This window comes from Serinus canaria, chromosome 18, assembly GCF_022539315.1.
Source record: "Serinus canaria isolate serCan28SL12 chromosome 18, serCan2020, whole genome shotgun sequence".
Lineage (NCBI taxonomy): Eukaryota > Metazoa > Chordata > Aves > Passeriformes > Fringillidae > Serinus > Serinus canaria.
In genome coordinates, this window is record NC_066331.1 from 587,108 (window position 1) to 608,906 (window position 21,799).

A 21,799-nucleotide genomic window follows, 5' to 3' on the forward strand; every position below is an offset into this window, starting at 1 on the left:
GCCTGATGTCCCTGCAGGTAACATCTGCGGGAGCAGAGGACTTGAGGAAGAAACAGGGGTCCTTGAAGTTGGAATCAAGAATTGCTGAGCCTGGAGAGGCACTGAGCGGGATGGAGGAGCAGGGCTGACCTGTGAGAGCACAGCCCTGAGCAGAATCCAGCCCAGCGAGGCTCTCTGTGGGGCTGGCTGGAGGACAGAGATAATCACAGGCATTTGCTCCCCAGCGTCTCCACTCTGCTCATTGCAGGGATCTTTTAAAACTACCAACGCATAAAACAACAACAAAAAAAGTTACCAGGAAGCCCTGTCCCCTCCCTGCCAAAGTTCGGAACATGCTGTCATCAAGAAAAATGATGCTGGCAAGAGAGAAACCCGCTGGGGTTGCTGGCAATTTCCCAGGCTCCAGTCCCGATGAGTGTTTATCAATAATTTCAGGATCTGGCTGTCGCAGGCGCTGACGGGAGCGCGGGCAGGGAGAGCGAGTGTCAGCACAGCCACGGGCGGCAGCGCCGGCCAGGGAAATCAATTACCGGCTCCGCAGGAGCGGGATTTGCCCGCATTACAGGGACGGGCTGTTCGCCTGCCTGGAGCACGGGATGCTGAAACCTGAGCGGTGTCACAGAGCCGGGTCCCGAGCCGGGGCCAGCGGGCTCCGCGGGCAGCCCAGCCCCGGACACAGCCGGGGATGCTCGGAGCCGGGTCCGAGCTGGGGCCAGCGGGCTCTGCGGCCAGCCCAGCCCCGGGCACAGCCGGGGATGCTCGGAGCCGGGTCCCGAGCTGGGAATGACAGAGCAGCAGCGCTGTGAGTGCTCAGCTGCCTCAGCCTGGTCCTGGCTGCAGGTCAGAGCTCCTGGGCTCCATCCCTGCCTCCCCAGTGGCCTCAGCACCCTCATGGGCAAGTTTCATCCAACTCATAACCCAACCCTGCTCTCTTCCAGCTCCAAACCGCTCCCCTTGTCAGAAGAAAACAGAAGTAAAAGCCCAAGCACACCACAAACCTTTGCCCAGGACAGCAGAGACCCACTGAGCCTCTCCAGATGGATGGCTCCAGGGGGCTCCTACAACTTCATATCCCCTTCTTTAGGACCTGCCCATCCTGCTGCCCACGAGAGGACGTGTCCCTAGCACCCCGTGCCCCAGGCCAGCCTCCCCAGAACCTGCCAATTCCCTGCTGGAGGGAATTCTGTTCCCAGCATTTGTCCCAGCATCCTGTGGGGACCAGACTGGGAATGCTCATTCCTGCACTCTCTGTGCCAAGCTTCAGCTGTCCCTTCTGAAAGGAGCATTCTTTAATTAATATTAATTCTCTGCACCGTGTCAGACCTTCCCCTGCATTTCTGCTCTCTCCTGGAACACCTTCCCTGCCTGTCCCAGGCCCAGAGCGAGGTGACTCGGCAGGCAGGGCTGCTGGGTGTTCCCGAGTCCTGGTGGGGCCCTAATGGATTGGTGACACTGTTACATTTATGGGTATTTCAAGAGGAAGGAAAAGGCTACTGGGCGTTCATACGTTCTTCCTGTATTATTTAAGAGAAGCCATTTGAGAGCACAGGAGAAGCAGTGTCTGCTCCCAAAAGGAGGGAAAATAATGGAGGGGAATATTTGCAAAAAGCTCAGTTAAGTAAATATTTTATGCCAAATAATGTTATGGCTTTTGAATGATGCATGCAGGAGAGTTGAAAGGAGGTGAGGCACGGAGCAAGGAGCATGTGGTGAGCGTGGAGGTGTCGGGGAGGGAAGAAAGCAGTGCCTTGGGCAGGGCCTCTCACCCTGTGCCACTCGTAGGAACTGCATGGGAGCAGGGCCCAGGGAGCACAGAACGGGCAGAGAGCAGTCAGAGGCACTGCCCTGGCCCAGGAGGAAGAGGCACCAGGGAGAGCAGGAGGAAGGGCAGCCAGGGTGGTGGCAGGGGGGAGGAGAGCAGGGCCAGCGTGGAGCAGGAGTTCTCTGGGCAGAGGGATTCTCCTCCCGACAGGAGCAGGGTGAGCAGCTGACACGAGGGAAGCACAGAGAGGAGTAAAATACCATTAAGTGTAATAAGAAATGTAGTTAATCAATGGGCTCTGCAGCTGGGATCAATGGGAGGCAGACACAGCCATTAGCTGAGGAAGCTGAGCAGAGCTGCGGGCCCGGGGGAGCCGTCGATGCCGGGATAACCAAGTGCAGAGGAAGGGTCCCAGGGGGAGGGCAGAGCCAGGCTGCAGCCACAAGGCTGACCCTGCTCTGCTCCACAGGGCTCAGACCCCACCGAGGAGAGGAGGAGGAGCCCAGGCTGAGCCCCGGCAATTGCCACCAGCATTCAGCAGCAGTGACCAGGGAATGGGACCCGACCCCCTCATCATCAGCCAGGGACCTCGCCTGGCTGCAGAGAGCGAGACCAGAGTCTTCCTCCCTGCTCTCTTCCTTCTCTCTCTCCTCACCTTGGCTGCTGGCCAGATCGCTCCCCAAGGAGCCCAGCACTGCTCACTCTCAGCGTGGAACAGCTCACCCTCCCGAGAAGGAGGGGAATGCACCAGCCCAGGTAAGCAGAGCTGCTGCTGCATCAGGGCTTGCCCAGCCTTGAGCAGTGCCCAGTGTCCCACTGGCTGGAGCCACCCGGCTGAGTCCCCGCACGGGGCTTCCTCAAGAGGGAGTCTTGATTTTCAGCCCATGAGCAAATTTAGCGCTAGGAAAGGCAGACAGCAAGTGGGCACAACCTCTGGGGTTCTGACAACGCTGCCAGTGACTCAGCCTTGGAGATGAGACCCTCCCCGGGCTCCATCAGACCCCGTGATCCCCACCGGGGTGGGCTCCCTTCTCCCACTGGGGTGAAATCTCACCCCTGACCCCGGGAGGTGTTCCCAGCCCTCCTGCTGCTCTGGACACTGGCTCCTTCCTCGCTCCATCCTCTCTCCATCCCCGCTCCATCCCCTCTCCATCCCCGTTCCATCCCGGCTCCATCCCCGTTCTATCCCCTGCTCCATCCTCTCTCCATCCCTACTCCATCCCCTCTCCATCCTGCTCCATCGCCTCTCCATCCCCGCTCCATCCCCGCTCCATCCCCCGCTCCATCCCCGCTCCATCCCCGTTCCATCCCGGCCCCGCCGCTCCCGGGACTCTCCGGCCTCTCCCGCCCCCGCCGCGGCCGCGCAGCGCCCCCTGCCGGCCCAGACCGGCCACGCTGGGGGGGTCGGGGGGTCCCTCCCGGGTTCCTTCCCGAGGTCTCTCCCAGTTCCTTCCCGGGGTCTCTCCCGGTTCCTTCCCGGGGTCCCTCCCAGGGTCCCTCCGAGCTTTCCCCCGGCCCGCAGCAGGCTCCTCGCGAGTGCCGTGCTGCCCGACCCTTCGCTGCAGGGGCTGAGGGTAAGGGGTCATTTCGGGGGTCTCTTCAGTCACCCCCACGCTGGAGAGCGAGTCCAGCCCCGCGGACGGGCCTGCCGGGACACCCCACAGCTCCCACACCGGCTCCTGCGGGCACCAAGGCAGCAGCTCAGGGGTAGGAGTCAAACTCCTGCCTGCGGGTACTGGCAGCCAGCTCCTGCCCGAAGAGCCCCCCACAGCACTCAAAGCTTCTTTTCCCATCTCCTTCCTCTTTTCCAGCCCTTCCAAGCAGCTTGGCTGGAGCACCTTCCTCCCTCCATCTGCTTCAGGGCTCGGGCCAAGTCCAGGGCTGCTCCCGGTTCCATCCAACGCTCTGGCAGTGCTGCCCTGCTCCTTGGTGCACACCCATCACACCATGCACCTGCACAGGTGCATCCCATCCCCAACAGCTCCACACACCCCCCAGAGTCACCCCAGACCCCCACAGCTCTGCTCCTGGGGCAGCATTATGCCGTAGCAGAGGTTTTAGTGACACTGACCCTGAGGTTATCCTGTCCTTGGTGCTCAGCAGCCGCTTGCCCCAACACTGCCCGTGCATCCATAGGGAGCTGCAGACTTGCCCGTGGGGTGCTCAGCACATCACTTCTTCCAAAGGCTGGAAACAGGCTGGGACACCAAGCAGGACAGTTCCACTGAGCTCATGTTCCCTATTTTTAGCCCCTTCATCACTCTTCAGAGAGCTAAGTGGTGCAGGATGGCCAGTGTCAGCCCCAGCAGGCCTTTGCAGGGACAGCTGGGCTGACAGCTTGTGGTGCCCTTGGAGCTCCCTGCCTGCTCTCAGCAGTGTTTCCAAGGATGCAGGATTGGTGCCACCAGCCTGGAGCTGGGGCTCCAGAGGATGCCGAGCAGGACGTGGTGGGTCCAGGGCAGCCACGGCCCCTTGGGCACATCCGCACACGGAACCAGAGCCTGGGGCGTTGTTAGTGCAAAATCAGCCCTTCAGCTGGAGCTCGCAGTGTCCCCAGGCAGGGTGGCCAAAGGTGATGTTCTTTATCTGTGCCTCGTGCTCCCCAGATACCGATATCAAAATGTGCCTTGAAATACTCCTGACATCCAACATTCCGCGGAGACCGGCGCTGTGCTTCCTCCTCACTCATCGCTTCCCTCCCCGAGGAGCCGATGGACACGATACGTTATCAGCACTGTTAGCAGCGGCTCAGGGACTGCTGACCCACTCACAACAGCACAGGGAATATTTAGGACTTGCCCTGAGCTTGGCAAGCGATAACATCTTTATCATGAGCCCTTTAAACCCTCAGTGCTGCCGGGAGGCTCTGTCCTCTCTGAAGGACAATATCGAACCCAGGGCAACACATGCACATAAAAAATTATTCCTAGAGTAAACATCCCACGCAGTTCCTTGAGTAAACATCTGTGTTGGGCCGGCAGAGAGGGTGCTGGGCTGGCAGAGAGGCACACTGGGCTGAGGGAGGGGAGTGTGGGGTGGCAGACACCAGAGCTGGGGTGTCTGCCCCATGCCCTCTGTTAGCAGGAGGGCTGGCTCAGGGCTGGGGGCTCAGGGCAGGACCCACCCCAGCCTGCAGCATTTCCACTGCCTGCCAATGTCCAGGGCTGCTCTCCCAGCTGGTGTCAGCCCTGAGGTCCCCTCTGGGATGCCTTGGATCTCTTGCAGTGTCCTCACAGGATTGTCCTGTGTCACACCGGGGAAACACCCACGCTGGAAGAGACCCCAACACCCCCTGACAAACCAGTCCAGGTGGGAATATTTGAGATGCTCAGGACTACAAAGAGGCTGTCATTCCATCCAGGAAGAATAAACCCATGTGCCTAAGACTCATATACTCAGCCCAGTCTTGAGGAGAAATACCAAAGAATGACCCCAAACAGGGCAGGGGAAACCAGGTGGAGACAGCTCTGCTTGGTGAGGAGAGGGTGGCAGGCAGTTAGGAAGCAAAACACCGAGGAATGAATCTGCAACCTGAGCAGAGGAAGATCAGCAAAGACATAAAGGTTGTGAGTTCAGAGCCCAGGGAACCAAGGCAACCTCTGTTACATAACTCTACAAAAGCCTTAAACTCAGTTTTTCTGAGAAACGAGTCATCAGTAATGATTAAACCCCAGAGAAGCCATAAACCAGCAGATATTGATAAGATGGGATGCTGATACAGCGAGGCTCAGCAGTGCACGAGGGGATGAGGGTCACCCGTGGAGAGCAGCAGAGCACGGAGGGACACGGGGGCTTCAGAGCTGGGCTCACCCTCAGGAGCATCTCCAGGGGTTGATGCATGGTCAGGATCCAAGGGACAGCCTCCTTCTCCAGTGAGCAGCTCAACAAAGCCACACTGGAAAGCCCTGGGTGAATCCAAGCCCCTCCCTGAGCCTCTGAGCCTCCATCTCAAGGTGGTCAAGCAGTCCTGGGGAGTGAGTTGCCTTCTGAGGCTGAGCTGCTGAGCACAGAGCAGGGCACCGAGAGCCAGGAGTGGGGACAGGACACCATGGTGGGCTGGGGAGGCAGGCTCTCATCCCGCCACCACACCACCAACCTCCCTGTTCACACACCGCACAGCAGCACCACCGCCGCTGAGGGAAGACACAGATTTGGTGCTTGACCCAGAAAGAACTTTGAGATAAACTATTGCAGAGGGACAAACAGGAGACACTTGCCCTGATAGCAACTGCTGGCTGAAGCCAACCACACACCCGATCAGCAGAGGCACGATTAGATAAGGACCGAACTTGGTCCCACCCTGCAGGTATTAATGCGAGCTCTCCGCACACCTGGGCCCTTCCAGCTCTGGGCCATCAGGATGCTCCTGCCCCTGGGGCTGCTCTTTGCTGCCCTGTCCTTGGGAAGCTGCATCCCCCTGCAGCGGGCGCCCGGCCGCAGCAAACTGCTCCTGGTGTCCTTCGATGGCTTTCGCTGGAACTACGACCAGGACGTGGACACCCCCAACCTGGACACCATGGCTGCAGACGGGGTGAAGGCCAAGTACATGAGCCCTGCCTTCATCACCCTCACCAGCCCCTGCCACTTCACGCTGCTGACCGGTGAGTGCCCGGCCGCGGGGGCTGGGCTGGGCAGGGCTGGGCAGGGCTCAGGGGCCAGGGAAGGACACGAGGTCAGGAGGGATCCAGAACCTCCAGCAGCACATGGAGCTTCAGAGCAGACAAGGACAGAGATGCAGAAATGGTAGATCTAAACTAGACACAAAGAATTATTCCCTGGTAGGGTGGTGAGGCACAGATTTCCCCATCCCAAGGGAAATGTCCAAGGCCAGGTGGGACAGGGCTTGGAGTCAGCCTGGTCCAGTGGAAGGTGTCCCTGCCTGTGGCACAGAGGTGGAATGGGACAGTCTTTAAGGTCCCTCCCAACTCAAACCATTCTGGGATTCCATGAACTGAACCTGTATTTATCAAAGGTAAATAGCACCAGACTAACTCAATAGCCTCCTTTGATAAGTTAAACTATATTTTAAACAAGGGAGATGCTCTAAATTTAATCTTTCTGGACTTCAGTAGTGCATTTGATACAGTGCCACATGGGAAATCATTAGTTAAGATGGAGAAGATGAAGATTAGTACAAAATCTGTAATGTGGGGAAGTGAGAGGCTGCGGGAGGAGGACGGAGTGGATGCTGAGAGGAGATTGTCAAGCTGGAAGGAGGGCACCGGGGGAATTCCTGAAGAATCGATTTTGGAGCCAATCTTATTTAAGATTTTAATTAATAACCTTGGCATAAAAGAGTGGAGCATGCTAATGAAATCTGCTGATGGGCAAAAGCAGGGAGGCAGCGTCAATACGAGGGAGGATGGGGACAGCGTGCAGAAAGGACCGCGCAGTCTTCGGGACCAGAATAATAAAAATAGCACAAAATGTGAGAGTCAAAGTGCATCTCTCCCTTCTAACGGAAACTTCTGCCCGCCAACCTCGCAGCCTGTGAGCAACAGCGAAAGTGAAACACCGTGTGATTAGATACACCCAGATACTAAGTGAAACACCGTGTGATTGATTAGATACACCCAGGGAACGGGAACCTGCCCGTGCCCAGAGGGCAGCCACAACTGCAGGGGGTGCCAGTGCCTGGCCGGGTCCAGGTGAGACCCACCAGGCATCACCTAACCCAGACGGGAAGCAGCACTCCCCCAGCATCTCCCTCCTGCCCCAGGACCCCACCTGGTAGAGGGCAAGGGTAGGAAGGGGAGGCCAAAGGTCCCCTCTGCCCCACACCCAGCGTGGGGGTGAGACCCCCCAGCACAGCCTGGCTCACCCTCTCCTCTCATGTCTCCCGCAGGGCGGTACCTGGAGAACCACGGGGTGATCCATAACATGTGGTTTGACACCAAAACCGGCGTGAAACTGCCCTACTACACCACACAAGGCATAAGCAGCTGGTGGGACAACGGCAGCCTCCCCATCTGGATCACTGCCCAGAGACAGGCAAGTGTGGCACCTCCTCAACACACTGGCCCTGCACGGACCCATCCAACCTGCCATCCCCCAGGAAAAGCTACAGGCAAGCCACGATCCCTAGTGGCCGTGAGATCCCAGCCTCCCTATGAACGTCGGGATAATTAGACCAGCAAAAAACTGAAATCCCCAGACTCTGGCAGGAATAATTATGATCATTCTACTAAAAATAGCAAAAAAATAATGGATGCATTTCAGCTTTATTAAGACATTAATAAAGCAGGTTATCCTGTTCCTGTTTAGAGAAGCCTCAGCCAGTTCCTCAGGGAGCATCCTGAGCCTGGGAGCCCCACACAGCCCGAGGCACATCCAGGGCAGGTGGGTGGTGCCAGGGATAGGGGCCGCTCCCCTGGGAGCTGCAGCAAGCCCAGCAGGCTTTCCAGCTAGCTCTGAGGCAGGACATGAAACCCAGCCCAAGACCTTTGCCCACATTTACCTGTGGAATTGGCTCCTCTGACTGCAATAAAACACACCTTAACGTCTCGATGGTCAAGAGGCGGAGGGCCCATGCGAGGTGCAAGTGGGTCACTGGTTCCAAAGTTTTAACTGGTGTTAAAACACAGTGAAGGTGCAAGGGCAGTGCTTTCAGTTAATCACTTTTAATTGGCAATGAGCAAGAAAACCTCATTAGAGGCAGAGGTAGACACTGGGGACTGAATGAACTAATGGTGTTAGGAGGTGGCTGCACCGACAGATGGAAGGATGCTGCCGAGAGAGCTCGGGTGAGTTTATGGAATGCCTCCACTCACAGGGTTTGAAGACAGGCTCCATCCACTTCCCTGGAACCAAGGCGAAATACCAAAAGGAAGAAGTGTACAAGAAGCTGGTGGAACCCGCGTTGTTCAACTACAGCAACGAAACCAAGTGGCGGCAGAGCATCGACACCGTCATGGAATGGTTCACAGCGGACAACCTCGACTTCATCACGCTCTACTTCGGGGAGCCAGACTCCTCAGGACACAAGTTTGGCCCTGAATCCACACAGAGGAAGAACATGATCGCGCAGGTGGACAGAACTGTCGGTTACCTGAGGCAGCGCATCAGGGAAAGCGGCCTGGAGTCCAAGCTGAACCTCATCATCACATCCGACCACGGCATGGAGACCGTGCTGAAAACCGACGAGATCCACCTGCGCACCGTCAGCAACTTCACCTTCAAGGACATCGACTTCGAGCTCCTAGATTATGGACCCAACGGACTCCTGGTGCCAAAGGAGGGGAAACTGGAGCACGTGTACTCAGTCCTGAAAAGCGCCCACCCAAAGCTGCACGTTTACAAGAAGGAAGAGTTCCCAAAGAGGTTCCACTACGCCAACCATTCCCGGATCACCCCACTTTTGCTGTACAGCGACCCAGGCTACGTGATCCACGGGGTAAGGTGCATGCTCAGGCATATCCTACCGTCCTTTGGGATGTGCCTCTCAGTCCTCCCCTCCCACAGCACCCACCCAGCTTTAGGCCCTTGTGTTAATTGGTCTCCAAACATACAGATATGAATTCCAGCTCCAGGAATTCCAGCAGGCAGCTTCCCTCTGGAAGCTCCTCAGTACAACAAAATTTGGCTATGCTGATGTTTAGGGGAGGGAACTTGCAGGATGAGAGCGGTGTCTGGAGGCACCTCCAGATTCTGCAGAGTTTAACACCAACAGATCAACTCCCAAAGCTGAAAGGGACCAACCAGACCACCAAACCCTGGAGCTGCAGAATGCAGCACAGGCAGTGGGAGAGGTGGGCATGCAGGGGCAGCGGGGCTGGGGGTCACCTCTGCTCTCCCCTGCAGAGGTACAAGGTCCAGTTCAATAAAGGGGAGCACGGCTTTGACAACGAGGCCATGAACATGAAAACCATCTTCCGCGCCGTGGGACCCGCCTTCAAGAAGGGGCTGGAGGTGGAGCCCTTCGAAAGCGTCAATGTCTACGCCCTCCTCTGCGAGCTGCTGAGCATCACCCCCGAGCCCCACGACGGCTCCCTGGAGGTCACCAAGCCCATGCTGAGGGAACCCACCGACGGTGACAATGGCAATGGCAACGGCAATGGCAATGACAATGGCAACGGTAACGGCAATGGCAATGGCAATGGCAATGACAATGGCAATGAAAATGACAATGACAATGGCAGCAATGGTAAGCAGTGGGAGTCATGGGGGACAGTGGGAGGGCAGCAGGCACCGGCAGTGACAGTGGGTACCGGGAACAGCAACAGGCACCAGAAGTGGCAATGGGCACTGGGAGCGGCACTGGGCACCGGGGGCGCCACGGGGCACCGGGGGCGGGACTGGGCACCGGGAGCGGCACCGCGCGCGCTCCGCTCCGCCGGGATTCCCGCGGGAACAGCGACGCCTGGCGGCCGCCGCCGCTCCCGCCACCGCCCAGCGGCTCCGGGGCACCGGGCCGTGCCCCCCTCCCCATCCCCGCCGCCCCCTCCGCCGCTTGGCCCCCGAGCTCGGTAACCGGGCAGAGGTCACCGTGGCAGCGGGGCGGAGCTGCTCCCGGCCGGGTGGAGGGAGCAGAAGGGGTGGCAGGAGGTGACAGTCACCAGTCACCGGTGGGTGCCGGCCCCGGGGCAGGGCTGGCACTCACTGCCCTCTCGGCACGGCAGGATCGGGTCCTTCTCTCCATCCCAAGAATCTGCCGCTGCTGCTGGGACTCGCTGTCGTTCTGGGATGCTGGGGAGGAGTTTTCTAACCACCACCAGGTAACCGACCCCAAGGACCCCCGGAGGGGGCAAACACCCCGGCAAACCGTGCCCCGTTTGGGCGTGGTCTCCCCGGGTTTCCCCGGTCTGTGGAGCCCCCCGAAACCGCTCCCTGCAGGACACAGCAGGGGCCTCACACCTCACACAGGACTCTGAGTTTTTCTGCCCCGGTTCAGCATCGGCACCACCCAGGGCACGGGCTGGGCTGAAGAGAAGGGGTGGGCACCCTCTTGGACCCTGCCACTGCCCCCTGTCCTGTCCCCTGTGTCCTCTGCGTGCAGCCAGGTCTGGAGCATGTCATGAGCCACCACGAAGCGTGAATCCTCCACTGTTTGTGGCTCTGCACGAGGCCGTGTGTGGCTGCCAGACCACAGTTTGTCACTTTCCCTCACAGTGCAAATTTGCCCGGAGAACCACCAGAACAAGAAACTCCTGACCCAATTCCTCGGCACAACGCGCCTCCAGCCGACACCTGCAGGCTGCAGAGACCTGAAACGAGCACCAGCAGCGCCGCTCTGCTGTCCTGGCAGCCCCCAAGGTCTAGGCAACTCTGCCAGCACACATGGGGAAGGACAGGGCTCACCAAGACAACCAGTCCCAGGCTCGGGAACGGGACAGAATTCCCAAAACCTCTCTAAATTCCTGACCCACGCCCATCCAGCGTGCCTGAGTCCCCGGAGGAGTCTCCAGGGCTTTGGGGGACACCGGGATGCACTGCTGGGGGAGGTGGCACTGATCCAGCCTGACACGGTCACCCCGTGCTTGCATCCTCCCAAACACGGGCGGCGCACCAGCCCCAGGGTGGGTTTGGAGCGCTGACAGCTGCTACACACCGAGTGTCCTTGCTAATTAAATCCGCTCCGATGGCGCTGGGAGCCTCCCCTGAGGGGCGCCAGGCCCCACCCTGGGGGAGCCGCTCAGCCTGGACCTGCCCAGCCCACGGAGAGGTCCCGTTTGTCCCTGCTGGCCACATGCAGGGCTGGCCATGACACCCCCAGCCCCAAAACCTCGGAAGGGTCCCAGAGTCGCTCAGCACTTCCAGCTCCTGCCCCAAGAGCCCTGGGTGTGCTCAGCACCATCCTGCTTGTCCTTCTGTGCTTTGTGGCTGTGGCCAAAACTGGGAAATGCCCCCTGGGCAGCAAACCTGCAGGCAGGATGGGCCTGGCTGCCCTGCTCCATGGCAGAACTGCTGAGACCTGCCCCAGCTGCAGCCGAGGCAGCTCCTGGGAGCTCCGGGAGAGGCACTGATGTATTCTGGAGAGATGGAACGTGGCAGTGCCAGGGCCAGGAGCCCCCAGCTCACAGCAAACAGCCCTGTGACTCCTGAGCCAGGGGCTGGCAGAGCCTGGGCGGGTTGTGCCAGGCTCCCAGGAGCTCTCCCCAGCAGGGCTGAGGCAAAAGCCCCTGTACAAATCCAAACCTCCCCGTGCAGGAAGCAGCCCAGGGCCCTTCAGCCAGGCTGGGGTTTTGGGGAGAGGGAGCAAGACTCCCCCCCGTCCAGCAGCCCCCACTCCAGCCCTCCCAGCGTGGCATTCAGCACCCCCAGACCCCTCCCAGATGCTGTGGTGCCTTTCCCCAGCCCTGTGCCTCATCTCAGGGGCTCGATAAACATCTGTTGCCATAGTGACTCGCTCTCTGCATCGGCTTCACCCAAGGAGATGAAACAAGAGCCGCACCCTCAGTAAAACAGGAAGAAAATGTTTGGCTTGAAACGGTGCTGGGGTGGGGGTCAGGGCAGCAGCAGCAGCAGGGAGGCTCTGAAAGGGGAGCGTGGCCAGCGCTGTGCACGCCGTTGCAAATGGGATTAATGATAAGAGCGTGCACAGAAACCTTCCCAGTTCTGCTGCCGGTGACCTTGGGGCTTCCCCTGAGGTCAGCACAGCCACGGGCAGGGGCAGCCAGCTCTGCTGGTATCCTGGAGATCCGGACAGAGCCTGCAGGGCTCAGAACCCACTGGTACCAGGCTCTGACCGTCCTCATGCCCAGCAGGTACAGAGCAGGATCACAAACCCATGGAATGGTTTTGGTTGGAAGGGACCTTAAAGCCCACCCAGTGCCACCCCTACCATGGGAAGGGACACCTCCCACTGTCCCAGGCTGCTCCCAGCCCCAATGTCCAGCCTGGCCTTGGGCACTGCCAGGGATCCAGGGGCAGCCACAGCTGTTCTGGGCACCCTGTGCCAGGGCCTGCCCACCCTCACAGGGAAGAATTTCCTCCTAACATTTAACCTAAATCTCTCCTCTCTGAAGTTAAAATCACTTCTCTGTCCTATCACTCTCTGCCCATTTAAAATGTCACTCTCCCTGTTTTTTATAAGCCTTTGAGTACTGAGAAGCCACAGTGCTCATAGGGCTGGTCCCAGTCTCGTCCCCAGACCCACACAGGGAACATGGAGTTTGTGGTGACCGACCTCCTGACCCAAATCCTCATCTGAGAGCTGATGTTTCCTCAGCTGGGAGCAGGAACTGAGTTCCTGACTCGACCAGCAGCATTTGGGCGAGACAGAGCCCTGCCAGAAAAACCCATGGTGAGGAAGGGACCCAAAGGCTGAGTCCTGACACATCCCTGTAGGAAAGTGTCCCTCCAGTCACAGGGATTGCCACGGGACACCCCTCGGTGGGGCTGTTCCCACTCGGGTAGCCGGATGCTGCTCAGGGTACTTGTGCAGCCGCATTCGCAGCTGGACCATCCCCCGAGCCCCGGGCTTCTGAGCACGCCGGGGGTTCCTCCTCCCCAGGAGCTGGTCCTGTTCCTCCATCCCTCCCCCATATCCATCTCCCGCTGCCTCCCGCCCTGCCGGCGTGCCGGTGTCCCGGTGTCCCGGTGTCCCGGTGCAGTACCGGCAGCCGGCGGCCGAGGGCTCCCGAGCCGCGCTCAGCCCCCGAGCTCCCGGCACGGCCGGGGGAAGCGGCTCACGGTAAAAGCCCGGCCCGGAGCATCTCCCCGAACCCGCGGCGCCCGCAGCCGCCGGCCCCTCGCCCAGCGCCGGCCGCTGCCCCGGGGCCATCCGGTGGCTCCCCCGGAGCGGGATCCGCTCCTCGGCCTGAGGGACAAAGCCCGGGAACCACCCGCGGCTGCCGGCGGGCCCGGGGCGCTCCCCGGCCCCCGCCGCAGCCCTGGCTGCCCCACCCCGCGCAGGGACGCTCCAAGGGATGCCCCGGAGATCCGCGACACGCACCGGAACCCCTCCTGGCCCTGACTACGGGCCCCGGGCTGAGGGATGCTTCCATGTCCCAGGCCAGACAGGTGAGAGGGATCCTCCCCGCTGTGCGTGCGAGTTTTAACCCCACAGACACACGGAACCCAAAGCAGCTCCTGCTGCCCAGCCCGGGAGCCATCTCTAGCTCTCCTCTTCCAAGGAAAACCCCAAACTGTCGCATTTTGCATCTCCTTGGAGCCTTTCCCAGCCCTTCCCGTTACCGCTCACACCTCGTGCGTGGGCAATGTGGGACATTTTCGGCAAACATTTCCCGGTGACAAAGGCCAAAGCCCCGCCTGGCCGTGCCCGGACACGGCTGCTGCCTGATCCCCGCGTCTCCTCCCGCCCTGCCATCCCCAGTAATTCATTTCCCACCGCCCCCCTGCCCGGGCTGGGGGTCACGCAGCAGGGAGAGCCCCGCTGTGTATTGCATCCCAATTTGCCATGCATTTCCACACCATTTGCTTCCTTTTCTTTTTCCTGCACTGGGAAGCTGCTCGCTGCCCAGGGGATCCAGCCACTCCGGGATGGGAACATAACAACAAACATACAAGGACACGTATTTATTTATGGCACACCGTGTGTGGGGACGCTGCTGCCTCCCAAAACGCCTGCTCTGGGGGTGGCACAGGCCCCTCCGACCCCCGCACAGGGCCACAGGACCCAGACACCACGCGGTCCCCGGCCACCCCATCCTGGAAGCTGCACGGCTCCATCCCCGGCTGCAGTACCCAAATGAGATGCAGATCTCTGTGCTTTGATTGGCTGACGCCTTGGGAAAAACAGCCACCATTTGCCCACAGCAAACATGGCCACCATGGCCCGGCTGTTCCCTGGGCTGGCCCCGGCCTCACCCTCGGGGCTCAGGGACATCCCGCACCCCCTCGGACACCCCGTCACCGCTGCCACGGGGTCCCAGGGCTGGAGGGAACGGGGCCCCCTGCAATGCACCTGCTCGGGGGGTCCAGCACCAACACAGAGGCCAGGGGCCCTTGGGAACCCCCCCGGACCCTGACCCCCACCCTGCACCCACAGGCCAGGGCTCCCTGCCGTGTCCCTCACTCAGCCTGGCAGCATGGGCAGATCACAGAGCCCACAGCAGCTCAGGGGTGACCTGAACTAGCTCCCAGTAAACCCCTGGGTACAGAACAGAGAATACCAAACCCCCACTTCAGCCTGACAGCCCCTGCTACAGACACAACACAGGACCCACGGCATTCCTGGGATGCCTGGCCTACTTGGGAAACGCTACAGAATCAGGGTCCATCAGATTAGTTCAGGGGTCTGACTCTCATTTTTAAGATGATGACAAGTTTCATGGTGATTGGTGAATTTATTGGCCCAATGTCACTCTGCCTAGTGGGAGCGTGGGGCCAAGTTACTCAGTGCGTGTTCCTGAGTTTCCCCAGAAAGGTGAAATCCCTTTTGGAGATAGGAGACACTGAATTCCTCGAAAAGGCACTACAGGTGGAACCACAGCTTTGGCAGCAGCAGGGGGACATCCCATCCCACCCCAGTCAGCAGCTCAGACCAGCAGTGCCCAGGGAAGCTCCAGGGCTGGGATGCTTTCCTCTGGCTGACCAGAGGGAACACAGGACATCCCAGAAGAGCTGGGGTACCCCACTCTGCCAGGGGTAAAAGGCACAGAGCCCACGGCAGCCCAGGCACTGCCCAGGACCAGTTTTGAGTAAAGCCCTGGGAGGAGAAAGGAGATTTCCAGCCCAGGGAGCAGCGTGGTCCTTTCCACCCTCTGCAGGAACAGGACGTGTGGCATGGGGGCTGAGCAGCACTGGGATCATTCAGAGTCCCCACGAGGGACCAGGGACAATGCTGATGGCACAGCCCCACAAACGCTGAGGTCCCTAAGCAGACACAAATGTCAAGGGCTGCTCCCACTTCTCAGCCCCAGCTCAGCCCAGCCCAGCAGGCAGCGGATGGAGCCTCTCCACACACACGGCCTCCCCTTCCTGGCCCCGGGAAGGCAGAGAACACCGACCCTAGCCCTGCATCCTCCTGGAGAGCACAGGAACAGCAGCACCGAGGGGCGGCTGGGAGAGGAGCTCAGCCAGCATCACCCAAATCAGGGCTCCTTCCCAGCAGGGGTCGTCTCTCAGAGCCGAATCCCCGCAGCCAGGAGAGTCCCAGGGCTCCTCATCCCTCGGGCTGCCCCGCAGCGCCGGGATGGGCACGGCTCGGGCACACGGCTCGGGGAGGTCACACGGGGCTGCTTCTAAAACCTCAGAGGTGTCGCACACAAAGAGCCGAGCTGGCACAAGGTAAATGAACTCGAACAAAAAGTGCGGCGCTGTTACAATTCTGTGTCACCTTCGGCTAAAAAACCGCTCCTGCAGCTCTTCTCATCAGCGAACGGCCACGGTAATCGTCAAAGAAAACAATGAAAGGTGACAGCGCCCGAGCCAGGACAGCCCCCTGGCATGGACCCAGCACCCCGGGCTCGTCCACATCCCGCGGTGCCCGAGTCGGTCCCGCTCCCTGAGGAAGCCTCCAGTCTCTCACTGCCTCGTACAGAGGGTCCCCCGTGGTGACATTCCCCCGCAGCGGGGACAGCCCTGCGCACCCGCTGCCGCTCCAAACGACCCGGCATCGCTAAACGCGGCACCGCTAAACCCGGCATCGCTTACCGGAGACGGCAGTGCCCGGGATGCGGGCGAGGCCCCACGCAGGACACCCCATGGCCCGTCCGGCTCCTGCTCAGTCCCTGCGCGCCGCGGGCACCCAGGCGCCGGGGCGACGGCAATTCATATCCCTGCGGCTCCCGCACGGTTAACGGCAGGCTCCGGGCCCGCGGAGCAGAACTCCCTGAGGTGCTGACTCATCTTCTTCCATGCCTGTAAAGCACCATATTTCATCCTTCCACGCCCACAGCGCACAACCGCCGTGCAGCAGCTCCTCACGCAGCCCTGCACGCCTCGGTGCGTGCGGTGCCGGCGCGCTCGGTGCCGCCGCACCCCCGGTAGTGCGGCTCGGGAGGGACCGTGGGCCGGGCGGTACCGAGCTGCGAGCCGACACCGCGCGAGGGTCACAACCGGCCCGCCCCCTGGGAAATCTTTTATTCTATTAGAATCAACTATTTTAGGACTAAAACGTGCCGGTGCTGCTGCCGCCTGTTCCGGCCCGGCGGGGACCGGCGCTGGCTGCCCCAGCCCCTGGGCGCTTTGTCCCCAGGACGGACCCCGGGCGCGGGACTCGGAGCCCGGGTCCTCGCAGCAGGAACCCCTCGCGGGGTCGGACCGGGGGGATCCCCCTGCGGGGCCGGCCGGGGAAGCCCCCTGCGCTGCCCGGGCAAACAAAGCCCCGGGCCGGGCCACCCCATTGTCCCCGCTCCGGCCGGGCAGCGGCCGCCCCCGCGCGGGAGGAAGAGGAGGGGTCGCACATAGACAATGCCTCCCCCCACCCCCCACGCCGGATCGCCCCGCCCCCTGCTCCCCATTGGCCGGCGGGGAATTTGGGGACCCCCCGCCCGCCCCTCCGCCGTATTGTGCCGGGGGGCGCGCGTGGATCTGGGGGGGTCGGAGCGCGCGCGGCCGCCGTCGGGGGCGCGCCCGGGGGCTCCCCTTGTGTGTGAGTGCGCGGGGGTGTACGCGGGGCCGGGGCCATGGAGGAGCTGAGCAGCGTGGGAGAGCAGGTCTTCGCCGCCGAGTGCATCCTCAGCAAGCGGCTCCGCAAGGTGGGACCCGCCGCCCCCGCACCCCCGCTCTCCCCGCACCCCCCGCCGCCGCTAACGCCCCTCTCCCGTCTCTCTCCGCAGGGCAAGCTGGAGTACCTGGTCAAGTGGCGAGGCTGGTCCTCCAAGTGAGCGGGGCGGTGCGGTGCGGGGCGCGGAGCGGTGCGGGGCGCGGTGCGGGGCCGCGCGGATCGCGGAACCATGCGGTGCGGAGCGGGCTGCGGTGCGGGGCGCGGGTACCGCCCGCCCGGCCGCTTTTGTTTGGGTCGTGCCGCTCCTTTTGTTTACAAATAAGCGCGGCCGCGGCCGGGCCCTCCCCGCCACCGCGTGGGGCTCCGCTCCCCCCCCCGGGCCGGTGCAGCCGCCCCCCGGAGTCGCTGCACCCCCCCGGCCGTGCCGGCCCCGCGCGCCTCGCCCGCTCTGCTGAAACCGGAGCTCCCCCGGGATGCGCGGGGCTCGCCTCGCCCCGTGGCGGCGTGGCCGCCCCTTCCCGATCTCCCTCCCCCGGCCCCTCTCCCCTGCCCGCCCCCCGGCTGTGCCGGCCCCCGGTACCGGCATGCCCCGGTCCGTGCCAGGCCCGGGTGGCCCTGGGGGAAGCCCCCGGTGCCGGAGCGGCCGGGGGGGGCTCCGGCCCCTGCCCTCACCGGTCCGTGTCCTCTGTTGCAGGCACAACAGCTGGGAGCCTGAGGAGAACATCCTGGACCCCCGGCTGCTCCTGGCTTTCCAAAAGAAGTGAGCAAACTCTAAATGTTTCTAAGCAAACTGTAAAGTCAATTAACTTCTAATTGGCTGCACGTGTGGTGGAAGCCGTTGGAAACAACAGCCTGGAGCTGGCGGGGCCCTTTGTGGCCAGGCCCTTTTGTTTGTCCCCGGAGTCACGGTCGGTCCAGGTCTACCTAGAGCCGCTCTGCCCTGGCCAGGCAGACCGCGAGGGTTCAGGGCCTCTGAACCCCGGGAATGGGGCAGCGCCTGGCACAGACCTGGGGCTCCCTGTCCCCATCCAGGGCTCGGGGACCTTGGCCGTGCTTGGGGGTGGGCAGACAGAAACCCCTGGGGGGAGATGGTGCCTGGGCTTGTGAGGCATTAAAGTGAACTTGTGGAGGGTGAAGCCCTGGGAGGGTGAGGGAAATAATGCCTGGGAGAAAATCGTAGGGAATGTTTGGATTAGGAAGGATCTTAAAGTTCTTCCTGGTCCACCCCATCATTTCCACTGTCCCAGGCTGCTCCGAGTCCTGTCTAACTTGGCCTTAGACATTTCCATGGATGGGGCAGCCACAGCTTCTTTAGGCAGCCTGTGCCAGGGCCTCAGCACCCTCACAGGGAAGAATTTCTTCTTAATCCCCCATCTAACCCTGCCCTCAGTCAGTTGGAAGCCATTCCCTGTGTCCTGTCACTCCAGGCCCCTGTCCAAAGTCCTTCTACAGCTCTCTTGGAGCCTCTTTAAGTACTGGGAGATGCTCTGAAGTCTCCCCAGAGCCTTCTCCAGGCTGAACCACCTGGATGGCAGAACAAGACGGTGTCTGTCCTGTCAGGTCCGTGCTCCTGCCTGGTGCCAGCCTGAGAGCAGCAATGAGAACAGCCCTGCACCCCAGAATCACTCACAGGGCAGAGGGGAGGCCAGCTGGCCATGGCAAAGACAAAGTGCTGCCAAGTACTTTGACATAGTAGTAACAAAAATCATTAAAGTTTATGATAGGATTCAATTATAACTGGCTTCTGGATCCATAATTTTCGAGAACAGGATCTGTAGTGCAGACAGGATGGAGTTTAATCAGCTGGATGTGTTACATCTAAACACCATCCCATTTAAACAAACTGGGAAAGGAGTGCAGGGAGCTGAAACATTCCAGCCTGGGCCACCATGGCCAGAGCAGGAGGTGCAGGAGAGGAGGAAGGAGTCCAGCAAAGGAGGGGACTCACTGAGCTTCCAGGGAATGCCTTTGCCTCTCCCTCACTTGGCATGGAAGCTCAGCACAGCAGGGGCAGGACCAAAGCAAGGCTTAGCAGGGCTGGGGGCAGCTCCTTCCCTTTGCCCGATCCTTTTGTGCCAGAAAAATGGCAAATCCCACCAGGAGCTGGGAAAGGCACAGGTTTAGGATGGGTGACACCACATGGTCCATCAGGGACTGCTGGAAGCCACAGGGGCGTTGCTGGTGCACACAGGGATGCTCTCTGGTCACTGCCTGGCTGCCTCTGTTCCGCCAGGTGTTTTTTCCTTCCCCATAAACATCATCCTTACCCTTGTTTCCTCCAGGGAGCACGAGAAAGAAGTGCAGAATCGGAAAAGGGGCAAGCGGCCCCGGGGCAGGCCCAGGAAGAACGTGGTGAGTCCCAGCAGTGGTGGGGCAGCCCTGGAGGGGCTCTGCCCTTGGAGGGCACCAGGGTTTGGGGGTGGCCTCGGGCACAGAGCTCCTCCCATCAGCTGATGGATCCCTGAAGATCAGCTACACAGAGAGAGAGCCTGGGCGTGTCTGAGGCCCCTGGAGGGTTTGTAGTGCCCACAACCATTCCTCGGTCATTGCTGTTAACTCTCCCTGTCTCTGTTGCTTTGCAGGAACCAGAGATGCCTGCGAAAAGTAAGTCGAGTAGCTCCTCTTCCTCCACATCCTCCTCTTCCTCCTCCTCCGAGGAAGAGGATGAGAGTGATCTGGAAGCAAAGAGAGGTCCCCGCAGCAGAGAGACACACCCAGTGCCACAGAAGAAAGCTCAGATCCTGGTGGCCAAGCCCGACATGAAAGATGCTTCCAGGAAGAAGCGTGGCCGGAAACCCCTTCCCCCAGAGCAGAAAGCAGCTCGAAGGACTGTGAACCTGACAAAGGTGCTGAAAACGTCCCGGAAGGAGGCGGGGGGCAGTGCCAAGCTGGTGGGGAAGCTGCAGCCCCAGCACAGCACGCAGGGCTCAGGCATGGCCATGCTGAAGGACCCACCGGGCGCCTTGGCTGGGCTCAGCTCAGGGGGCTCCTCAGGGGAGAACCTGCCCAACATGATGAAGAGCGGCTCAGCGAGCCCCAGCCAGGCCATCAGCTGGCAGAGCTCCATCGTGCACTACATGAACAGGATGTCCCAAAGCCAGAACGCGGCCGAGAGCTCGGCCCTGGGCAGGCTGGCACTGAAGGCACAGGCAGCCAGTAAGGGCAACTTAGGGCTGGACTTGAAAATGAGGAGCCAGAAGAGCTCTGGGGAGCTGGGGCTGAATGCACAGGGACCCAAAACTGCAAAGGCTTCCGGCAGCAGCGCCGGAGGGGACCAGAAATCGGGGTTTGCTGCTGGAGGCCAGATGCTGCTCAACGGCAGCAAGGCACCATCGAGCTCATCTGGGGCCAGCAGCCAGGCAGCCTCCAGCCAGGAGCTGAACCTGCAGGCTCTGAACCTGCAGAGTGTCAGAAACGGGCCGAGCACGGCCAGCGGGAGCAGCGTGCCCCGGCACCTCTGCGGCTCCCTGGCCAAGGGCTCCGCTGGCAGCACGGCCACCGCGGGTGCCAAGGGCGCTGGCGGTGCCAAGGGCGGTGTGGCGGGGGCCGGGCTGAACGCTGCTGCTGCTGCTGCACTGCCGGGGGGGGATGGAGGCAAGAGCAAGAAGCAGACACAGCGGGCAGGTGACAGGGACTCGGCCAAAGGGGGCTCAGCGGGCGCTCCAGAGGGACAGGCGGCCGCCAAGAGCCGCAAAGCCTCCGCCCTGTCCGAAGCGAGCACCGGCGAGGACACCAGCTCGGATTCGGACCAGGATTCAGCTTCCCTCCCAGGCGTGGGTCAGAACATGTCTGTGTCCATCCAGACCAGCCAGGACTGGAAACCCACCCGCAGCCTGATTGAGCACGTCTTTGTCACCGATGTCACCGCTAACCTGATCACAGTGACGGTCAAGGAGTCCCCCACCAGCGTCGGGTTTTTCAACCTGCGGCAATACTGAGCCCAGGAGCCTGAGAGGAGGGAGAGGGCCCTTCAGCCTCACCTTTGCCCAGCTCTTCCATCAGGTGTTTTTTCTCCAAGTGAACACAGAGCCCTCGTGAGACCTGCTGGAACTCGTGTCTGGAAAGGCTGGACCAGTACCGCGGTGAAACCCGCTCCAAACTGCCAGCGGGTCCTGGATTTCCTCCCTGGCTTCTCTCCATCCTCTTCTGGAGCCGTGCCCCACGTGGGGGTGGTCGATGCCATGCTCTGGGAGCGGGGCACAGGTGCTGCCAGGGTGTCAGGCTGGCCGGTTTCGAGCCAGGCTTCACTGCCTGCAGGTCTCTTTGCTGTGAAGCAGCAGATCCAAGGTCTGGCCACAGGGGTGTGGAGCAGCCACAGGACACTCTTACACCTGGGAGATTCTCTTCTGGGCTTCCTGTGGGTCTGTCTGTGAGCCATGGGGAGCTGCAAGTCAATCCAAATGAGGCAGCTGCTGCTCCCAGCCCTCGGGGCTGTGGGGGGCAGCTGCATTCGGGGGTTTTTCAGG

General features: G+C 61.1%; 3 protein-coding genes across 4 annotated transcripts in view; 2 read left to right on the plus strand and 1 right to left on the minus strand.

Annotated features, from left to right (window-relative positions):
- RBFOX3 (RNA binding fox-1 homolog 3) overlaps positions 1–17,533 on the minus strand; it is a 132,842-nt gene extending 115,309 nt beyond the window's left edge. The window contains exon 1 of one of the 2 annotated variants that reach the window (XM_050981229.1): positions 17,461–17,533. The gene's annotated coding sequence lies outside the window, so the exon portion shown is untranslated. Of the gene's footprint in view, positions 1–16,318; positions 16,548–17,460 lie in introns of those variants that run through there. The other variant, XM_050981227.1, reaches the window with a different exon arrangement.
- On the plus strand, positions 5,919–10,231 carry ENPP7 (ectonucleotide pyrophosphatase/phosphodiesterase 7). Its single transcript, XM_018918755.3, has 4 exons — positions 5,919–6,363; positions 7,608–7,753; positions 8,535–9,155; positions 9,563–10,231. Exons 1-4 carry the CDS (start codon positions 6,075–6,077, stop codon positions 10,229–10,231), a joined length of 1,725 nt encoding a protein of 574 aa, XP_018774300.3. The 5' UTR covers positions 5,919–6,074.
- On the plus strand, positions 17,255–21,275 carry CBX2 (chromobox 2). The gene is made up of 5 exons (XM_030231173.2): positions 17,255–17,364; positions 17,446–17,489; positions 18,028–18,093; positions 19,616–19,685; positions 19,916–21,275. Exons 1-5 carry the CDS (start codon positions 17,293–17,295, stop codon positions 21,269–21,271), a joined length of 1,608 nt encoding a protein of 535 aa, XP_030087033.1. The 5' UTR covers positions 17,255–17,292; the 3' UTR covers positions 21,272–21,275.
- Positions 21,276–21,799: the final 524 nt, after the last annotated feature.

Bases quoted from the DNA above. Each gene is read 5' to 3' on its own strand.
- ENPP7 (XM_018918755.3), top strand. From the start codon at position 6,075: ATGCGAGCTCTCCGCACACCTGGGCCCTTCCAGCTCTGGGCCATCAGG. The intron at 6,364-7,607 runs GTGAGTGCCCGG...TGTCTCCCGCAG, and splicing joins CCACTTCACGCTGCTGACCG to GGCGGTACCTGGAGAACCAC. The intron at 7,754-8,534 runs GCAAGTGTGGCA...CTCCACTCACAG, and splicing joins GGATCACTGCCCAGAGACAG to GGTTTGAAGACAGGCTCCAT.
- CBX2 (XM_030231173.2), top strand. From the start codon at position 17,293: ATGGAGGAGCTGAGCAGCGTGGGAGAGCAGGTCTTCGCCGCCGAGTGC. The intron at 17,490-18,027 runs GTGAGCGGGGCG...CCTCTGTTGCAG, and splicing joins TGGCGAGGCTGGTCCTCCAA to GCACAACAGCTGGGAGCCTG. The intron at 18,094-19,615 runs GTGAGCAAACTC...TGTTTCCTCCAG, and splicing joins CTCCTGGCTTTCCAAAAGAA to GGAGCACGAGAAAGAAGTGC.